Here is an 8,500-nt window from a genome sequence, read left to right as displayed (position 1 = left end):
TTCCGCCTCTGTTTGCTTTTCCATATATATGGCTTTAAATTAGAACACATTTCTGCGATTGCTATTATGGCAGGAGGCGGAGGAGCAGGAGGTCCTGGAAAAGGACGAAAAGGGCACTGCAGGCCCGTCATAAAGTGCGACAGGCGCCACTTTGTTCAATAGTTTCGTTGGCGATTTTTTGCTGTTTTTGCCGTCAAGTCGGCAATATGCCAAAGTGAAACAGCTGCGGCATTTCGAGCCTACGAGTCGAGTTTTCCTTCGGTTTTTCTGCTGGCCAAGCTTCTGCTTCTGCTGCTGTTTCCGTTGTTTGTTGTTTGCTGTTGGCAAGGATATTGGGTTGAGTCCTTTCTGCTGTTTGGCCTAGTATCGCAGGGATATGTGAGTGGGTTACGCTGGAAGCTGCCTTCGCTTTTGTCTCTCAGATTTTCGGGGATTTGGGAAAAGTTCACCGTACTCCCTCTACGCCGTTTTCCTCCCCCAACAAGTGTGTTTTATGGGGAATCCTTTCTCGGCACATGACACATTTACTTTGAAGAACTTGGCCCTAGGCAGCAGTTTTTAATAGGCTAAATCGATTGCCAACGAAAACATAATAAATCCAGAACCCTTGAAATATGGTGCACGTTCAAACTGGGTTAAAATAACAGATTTTTGTGATGCTAAGAAATAATAGTATTACTATACATTCAATTAAGTAGAATTGCCATTCAGGAAAGCTAGGTGAGTGTCAGCAATCATGGCAGCTGAAGTGCAGCAAGTTCTATAACCTTTTAATAATCCTGTAGTTCCCCTGCCAGAAAATTGATCTAGTCCCAACACAGTTTCGGTTTTAGCCAAAGTGAACTTTGCACTTTTACTGGTATTAAATATTTACGACAATGCTTGGGCCACTGACAGCGAAATTTCAAGAACAGAGCGAAGGAAATGTAAAAAACGAAGTCGGTGAAGGAAAATCAGGCTGCCTGAGAGAATGAAATCCAAGCTAAATGGAATTCACTTAGCCGTGGCAGCTGATGGTGATGCTGAGGATGTGTAGGGGATGAGCAAGGCTCGGAATCTGTATCTGAATCTGAATCCGAGTAGTGGCCTTGGATGTAGCTTTAGCGATGCGAGTGCCAGGACTCTCCCTGCTTGAGAATCTCCTGCAGGCGTCGTCTTTCCTTGGCGGTGAGCACCTGGATATGTACACCTTTCAGCGGTTTCGACTCTGAGATTTAACGGAAATGTAGCATACCTTTTCGAGGGTTTCCAGCGTGGAGTTGATTTCCCGCTTCGAATGCAAAGGCAGCCACAGTGTGGTGATGGCAAAGGTTCTGTCACCCAGTGAGTATTTGAAATGAGTACTTCAAGTGATTAGACCGTCCCTCACCTGTGGACCCGCATGGCGTCGATGGCGCATCGCTGCATCTCCTCGTGTTTGGCCATTTCCCGGCGGAAACACTCGTTGTATCGCCGGAACGATGCCGCATAGCGCTGGCGACAAATGTCGGCGCTTTTCCCGAGGCATGTGGAAATGGTGAAATGCATTAGCTCCGCGGGAAATTGCTATTTTCACACAATTTGATTTGAAACGGGGCCGCTGTGGCAGCGATTGACTTACTACGTTGGCTCCTTCTCATCGGGCGGAGGACGCTGCCCGAATCCCACACGGCGGGCCAGCAAAACGCGGTACCACTGCTTCTGGAGGGCATTCATCGGCCGCTTGAAGGGATTCTCGCCGGCCGCATTGTTGCCTCGCAGTTTATCCATCCTAACAAGTTTTCCGTTTTACGTCGGGCACTCAGCCAGATACCAGATACCAGATACCAGATCCAGATTCGCCCACTTGCTCACCGCCGGGCATTCGCCGTGGAACTGAACCCCATTGGAGCAGGAACTGGCTGCAGCTGGGATCCGGCTTGGGATTGGGAATGGGAGTGGTATTCTAAGTGGGCCTTGTTTGGTTGTTGGCAGGGAGTTTATCGAACCAACAAGCTAACAATTGCCAGAGAGCAGCAACTGTTGCACAGGGAAAAGTTTGCACTGCACTGCAAGAAATAGTTTGGGTAAGCATGTGGCCCTTAAAATATCAAATAAGTAATAGATATAACACAAATAACTCACTCAATACTCTATAGCATTACATTGCATTTCAAAGCACTTTTTGGCTTTAAATGATTTGCTTAAGTGTATTTTGTGTATCTATGCCTTCGCGTTTGGAATGAAGTCTGTCTTTGATTTGCCATCGAATGAGCTTCGAATGTGGGTTAAATAAGAGAAAAGATTGCTGGCAATCGCATTTGATGCGATTGTTTCCACTTACAACTCAATGGGGAAAGTGCCAGATGAAAGGTTCAGGAAGGAATGCCCATCGTATATGAGAAATTCGGGGCATCTACCATTAACCTTTAACAAATGAACCCATTACTCTGAAGAATGGAAACCAAGAAGTAATCATATGCAACAACGTGATGGCACAGCCAAGACAAATGTCTTGCGAATTTAAGCCCGTCTGCTGCTGTCTATGGCCTCATTATTAACCCACATTTTTGCACAACCACACCCACCAAATCCACCCAGGCCAAACCAGGCCATTTCTCATGCCCACCCAGATACGAAAATGTCTATACATCATAGAAGAACAGCCGCATCCGTGAAAATTCGACCCTCCCTGGGCGGCGGAAAGGGAAAACATCTTTCCGTGATGCGCGACGGCGCTGAGAAAGTAGTTTCCATTTCCCGACTCCGGGGAAGCAAAAAAATTGGATTATATTAATTTGAATTAATAACATATTTTCCGTTGCGAGCTTTCCTTTTTCCCCGCCGTGGAATGCTGTTGCCAGGATGAGTTTTCCCGGGGATGGTGGGCACCCAACCAAGGGTTTTGGCCACGGGCATTTGATCTTTAATGAGCTTTTAATATGGGCAAATTTGCAATGGAATTTTGTTTGCTTGTGAAGAGGCTCGCCGGCATTTCCAATCGGAATGCGGCTTTCAAATGCCTCTGGACATTATTTAATCAAGTGCGGCCCATCGAACGGAAATTGAGTTAACTTCGTGGAGGCGGGTCGCACTCAGCTCGCTGTGGGTCTGGGGTCAAAGTGCACTTGCAGTTTTCGTTGGAAGAAAACACTGCACAGCATCAATTCGATACTCCGTTACTCCCTCTTTTAGTTGACGAAAAGTGGGGGTCACATACTAGCAGCCGCGATATAAATCAAAGTTAAATATAGGTTAAGGTAAGAGGAAAGTGCTCTGTTTTCAAACCCTTTTTGAAACAACTATTTTGCCGCATACACACTACTGGTTTTGAGTCAATCAGCTGGAGCTAGTGATCGCACCGCCACTGTACCACCCGCTTACCCATTTTGGAGGCGGTCAAGTTGCCCGCTTCCAAGCAGCCGCAATTTATCGAGTGTATTGAGTCCGTCTACGTGCTGCACATAAACCGCACTTATCTGGCTGACTGACTAACTGACTGGCTGAAGGATGTGGGCTATGCACATCCCGTCCAGGATCCGCAAGCCACTCTCCTCCGGGCTGCGCTTCCTGCCATTGAAAGGCGATAGCCGGGGGAGCCACACAGCCAGCCAAGAAAAATTGCATGCGGTTAGGGAAGCGAGCAGCAAAATTAATGTGTCTGCCCCGGCCAAAGTTGCCTCCAGCTCCAGCTCCAGTTCCAGCTAAAGCTCCTGTTCCAGCTCTGGATGCTCCACATGGAAGCTCGGCCATGTCCATGTGCTGCCACCCGAAGGAGCCGCCATCCTTGAGCAAATAGACGGACGCAACGTGTCCGTGGCCATATCAAAATGATGTATGTGTGTTAGATTTGTTATAAATTTTATTTGCCGTTTGCTTGATTTTTCCCCGGCTCTATTCCACCGCCCACCCCGATTCGATGGGATTGAACCGCAGATGCAGTCAATTATTAAACGCCTGAGTGATTGCGGTCGCAAAGGGGCGGGTCTACTGCGAAACTCGGTAGTTATCCAGCCCAAAGGTCATAACCACACCAGCCAACACGGCGGATGAGTAATATTTATCTCTTAAAAAGCACTCCCCCTATGGGTTCTTAATATTTTGCACTACTAAAACACAAATTGGCGTGGCACAACTTGCCCTATTTAAGATACTTAATATATCATCCGCATTTGTATAAACCCCATTGTACTTTCCCTAAAAACCACCCTAATAATCTAAGTTGGTATGACTAATGTAAGCAAATGCGTATTTCCTATCGATAAGATTGCACTTATCTGCCGTTAGTCCAAACAACTCATTGATAAGGTTTACAACGGGCTTATAGGGGTAATTACTAATAGTTTGGCTTCAAAACAAAGACAAAAACATTTTTCTTGAGCAAATAGAATACTGGTTAATGTGACCTAGGGCCAATAAATCACGGATATGCTCAGTTAAGATTGCATGACATTCGACTGATACGATAAGCCCATTTATGAATAACCAGTGATGAATTGATTGCTTGCTTGGTGAAATATTATTAATGACGTGTTACCCTAAGAATTTTATAGTACCCGAAAATAGCTATTCCGGGGGATTGTCTTTATGGCGGTCTATTAGTTCCGATAAACCACCTTATCTTCTTAGCTGCATATACAGTCATGCCCGAAATGGTTTTGTTTATTGGCACAGAAGCTACAACCAATAGAATAAGTCCTTTCTGACCAAATTGGATTTGGGTAGTATCAAAACAATCACTTTTCGGGTGACTAACTGAAGTCAGTTGACATATTTAGTAAAAGTTTTGGTTTTAATCACATACAAGTGTACATTTATTGCTATCACATTATATTGACCGATCTCGATTACAGCTCAGTTCTCATCGCGGATGCATTGGAGGTCCTCGGGCCACGTAACCTGGCCCATGTGGATACGGACCATGCGGCGGCGGAGGATGGTAGCCGGAAATGTTTCCGTGAGGCGGCTCGTAATAAATCGGATGCACTGGCGTGTGGAACGGGGGATGTGGTGGACCATGGTGTGGAGGACCATGATGATGGTGGTGGTCGTGGTGCGGTGGTGGTGGCGGCATCTCGACTTTTCTCACTGCAGTTGAGTACTAAGCCAAACCCTATTCTGTCATTCCATTTATAGGAAAAAGATTCGAAAACGTTGAAATCTTATCTAAATGCCAGATAAGACAGTTCAGCTGATAAGTTCCTCAGACTTTCCCACAACAACACTACGCCCAGTAAAACAAATGTATGATATTTGAAATTAGTAACAACAAGAAAAGATTTGTTCAGTGATATGTCTATATAATTATTGAAGACTCCGCAGATAGTTTATGACTACAAGCACTGTGATATGGATATGCTCAAATTTGTCAAAAAAACATAAATTAATACAGGGATCAATAATTGTGTTAGAGAAGTATATTCACAAAGTATTTCGATTTTGCAGTGTTTAAAATCATACTTATTTAAGTCGACTATAGAGTTTCTCTTATTTAATAAGCAGTTGTTAGTGAAAAATATGGTAGCAAGCCATATCCGCATTTTCTTGAGGCAAGTCAAGGTAACAGAGTTAACTAAAATTTTCAAACGATATTTAACAATTTGATAGGTGACTTTAAAATAAATAAAAGCTAAGTAGGGTCATCATTATCGAAGACATAAAAAGTAGTAGCTATACGATTTACAACAGGCCTTTATTATTTTGATTTACATAGGTAAGAATCATTATTAGAAATGTCGCATCCATCAAGTTTGTTTTTTGTATAAAATTGAATCCAACTCATAGTCCTTGTCCACAGGCCTAGTGGTGTCCGTGGTGGTGCTTCGGATCTCCGTGGTGCGGAGGATGCGGTCCTGGATGGTGGTCGCCAGGATGCGCAGGACCCTTTGGTGGGTGTGGGTGGTGGGGCTGGTGAGGTGGTGGCGGCATGTTTCCAAAGCAAGGAGGGTTCAGAACTGAAGTAGTAACTTGATTTCCCCGCTATATATAGTGGCCAAAACCTGCTTGAGGTGCTGGTTTTCCCATCAAAACATTTTATCAGTCTGCTTTGCGATAAGCTAAGTTAGTAATTGCTGGTCATATCGGAATTTCCCAGTGACAACGCAGCGAGAAAAACAGACATCTAGCTGCCCTGATTTTTCAATCTGGCAGGGCTGTATATTCATGTGATTTTTTCGAAAGTGGAGTGTGCATTCTTATATTCAAATTATTGTATAAAATTTTCCCGTGCAGCAGTTATGAAAAACAATCTGTGGAATACGCTGCAGGAAGTCGAAGAAGTCAACGTTTCCTTTGAGCAGACCTTGAGAAACATAAACGATATCCAGAACCGCTACAACATGGTGTCGGCTTTGAAGAGCAAGGCCTCCAAGCGCCAGGAATCCTTCGAGGCGGAGATCCAAGCCGCTATAACAGCACCCAATCCTCCCAAGAAAAGTGGGCTCAAGAGGAGCAAGATCGGTATGGGAAAGAAGAGACGGCTCAGGAAGAACAAAGCGATTGTCAGGCTGAACCAGCGGACTCTGCTACCAATCCCAGCTCCCGTTCTCACGCTGGATGATTTCCTGCAGGTGGAGCAGGAGCCTTTTGTGTGTCTCGAAACCAATTGCGTCTACGAAATACACAAGACCACTACTCACCTGGTGACCCGGAAACCGTATGGAGCTCTCATCCGCAGACTGTATCGCTCGGCCAGGAGGAAGAGGATTTCCGATCAGGAACAGGATCAGGAACAGGATCAGGAACAGGAGATGTATCCAGACCTGGGAAGCTACCACTGCTCCTGCTCGGCGTGCTGCATAGAGTGCAGATAAATTATTTGCGTGTGATTGTGTCTAGCATATTTTTGGGCTTTCACAAGGCTTCAGTTTGTAGCCTGCATTTTGTGGGAACCCTTAAATTGGCGGTAATAAATTGTACTTGTCCAAATGAATTCGTTTAGGAGCAGCAACAGCTCTTTACTGGTTAGTAAAGCACCAAGTCGCAGGCACGCCTGGAATTTATTCGAGCTGTATCGCTTTTCTCGATAATTTTCCATAACTAGCCTGAGCATCGATTACCTCTGCCTCAACAATGAAAACAGGAGTGGCAGCCAAGACAAAGGAACGTTTGCTTATTTACGAGTCGCACTTTGTATGGGCAACTTAAACGCTAATGGCATAAACATCCGAGACGTGAGCGAAATGTTTAAAACCCGCCTTTGAAGCGCAGGATGCCAGGCTGCCAGGCTGCCAGGATGCCAGGACGACGGGACGGAAGCCGAGGTTTAGCGACTGTAATGTGGCCGCCGCCCAAATCAAATCTCAAATCATGCACGTTGCCATCCTGGCCAGCGGGTGAACCGGGGAAATGTGCCGCGCCGGGGAAAAGCGCCAGGAGCAGCAACCGAAACCAGGATAGCAATCCGATGACGAGCACTGCATTCTCCCTGCACGGGCCAAATTGTTTGAAAATTCAATTCACACATTTGCCAGTTGTCGATGATTTTCTGTGATTTCGACTCTCCTCCTGCTCCGCGTCCTGCCCTCCAATGCTAATGGCACAGCCGACTTCTTGCTGGCTCATCCGCAGCCTCGAATTCGGCCTACGAGGTTAGGGTTTATCCCAGAACTCTGTCAATTGGCACACTCAGCAAATATTCAGGTGCTTTCAAATGCTAAAACCCAAAAAAATAGGAAAATTCCAAAAGTGTAGGGTAATCATTTCACATCCATCTGCCTGCTTTATTTGTTGCATTTACCCATTTTCCTTGTGTATATATTGCTTTTCTCTCAGTGCTGGGCTCGTCCTTTTCTGGTTTTCCAGCAAATAAGTGGAAAATCGCAACGAATTGTTACAGAGTCAGCGGCAGAGGTCCTTGGAGTGGTCCTGGCACGTGCAGATCGAACACTCGGCCCTGCGTCCCATATCCATTGCACATCCTGGCCATCCTGCCCATCCTGCCCATCCTGATCCTTCCGCCCTGCTGCGGCGACTCCTCCTCGGTGGCATGTGTTTGAAATCTGAGCAAGCTCTCGAATCTTTTTGGCCAAGCTGAAGCGCCCTCCCCGGCGCTATTTTGTATGCAAAGAGTTGTTCAAAATTTAATTTATTTACTCTGCCCTCGAGTTGTTGTTGCTGCTGCTGCTGCTGCTGCTGCTGCTGCTGTTTATTGTCTGCAAATGAAATGCGTTCGTGGCGATGTGGATGTCTAAGTCCCGTCTGTCGCCGGCTTTCTTGCTAAACGAATTACCATTTGCCAGCTTTGAAGTTGCTTCTTCTGCCAACTTTCTAGCATTCTTTTATACCGTTTCATTTTTTCGGCTCGCCAGAATGTGCTCCTTTTTTTGGGCTAGTTGCTCGGCTTTGACGCAAACTTTGCAGACCATAAAGTTTTGACTTCATGCAATTTTAATGACTTAACGAGCAGCATTCCATTTGACATGGGCGTGTTTTTCTGTGGGGGGGCGACCGACTGGAAACGGCAGCTAATTAGCCAAACGCTTTGCGATTACCAAGAAGGCAACTCCACTTTTCCTTTCGCAGAAAACTTTACAATTGCAGA

The 8,500-nt window shown here is 45.8% G+C and overlaps 2 protein-coding genes across 2 annotated transcripts; one reads left to right on the top strand and one right to left on the bottom strand.

Annotated features, from left to right (window-relative positions):
* Positions 1-821: 821 nt before the first annotated feature.
* On the bottom strand, positions 822-1,884 carry LOC6541250. The gene is made up of 4 exons (XM_001968234.3): positions 1,601-1,884; positions 1,370-1,492; positions 1,235-1,313; positions 822-1,175 (listed from the first exon to the last, which is right to left on the bottom strand). Exons 1-4 carry the CDS (start codon positions 1,747-1,749, stop codon positions 1,101-1,103), a joined length of 426 nt encoding a protein of 141 aa, XP_001968270.1. The 5' UTR covers positions 1,750-1,884; the 3' UTR covers positions 822-1,100.
* A 4,187-nt stretch (positions 1,885-6,071) lies between these two features.
* On the top strand, positions 6,072-6,889 carry LOC6542833. Its single transcript, XM_001968231.3, has one exon. The coding sequence runs from the start codon at positions 6,195-6,197 to the stop codon at positions 6,768-6,770; it is 576 nt and encodes a 191-aa protein (XP_001968267.1). The 5' UTR covers positions 6,072-6,194; the 3' UTR covers positions 6,771-6,889.
* Positions 6,890-8,500: the final 1,611 nt, after the last annotated feature.

The sequence above is a fragment of the Drosophila erecta genome, unplaced genomic scaffold (genome assembly GCF_003286155.1).
Source record: "Drosophila erecta strain 14021-0224.00,06,07 unplaced genomic scaffold, DereRS2 tig00000055-arrow-pilon, whole genome shotgun sequence".
Taxonomy (NCBI): domain Eukaryota; kingdom Metazoa; phylum Arthropoda; class Insecta; order Diptera; family Drosophilidae; genus Drosophila; species Drosophila erecta.
The sequence above is the reverse complement of the archived record's forward strand: the minus strand, read 5'-3'. Positions and strand labels throughout refer to the sequence as shown.

What these genes read in the sequence shown, in the direction of transcription:
- LOC6542833 (XM_001968231.3), top strand. Translation starts at nt 6,195, where the DNA reads ATGAAAAACAATCTGTGGAATACGCTGCAGGAAGTCGAAGAAGTCAAC.
- LOC6541250 (XM_001968234.3), bottom strand. Translation starts at nt 1,749, where the DNA reads ATGGATAAACTGCGAGGCAACAATGCGGCCGGCGAGAATCCCTTCAAG. An exon ending in GATGAGAAGGAGCCAACGTA is followed by an intron (nt 1,493 to 1,600) that starts GTAAGTCAATCG and finishes CCTCGGGAAAAG; the next exon opens with CGCCGACATTTGTCGCCAGC. An exon ending in CGCTGGAAACCCTCGAAAAG is followed by an intron (nt 1,176 to 1,234) that starts GTATGCTACATT and finishes GTACATATCCAG; the next exon opens with GTGCTCACCGCCAAGGAAAG.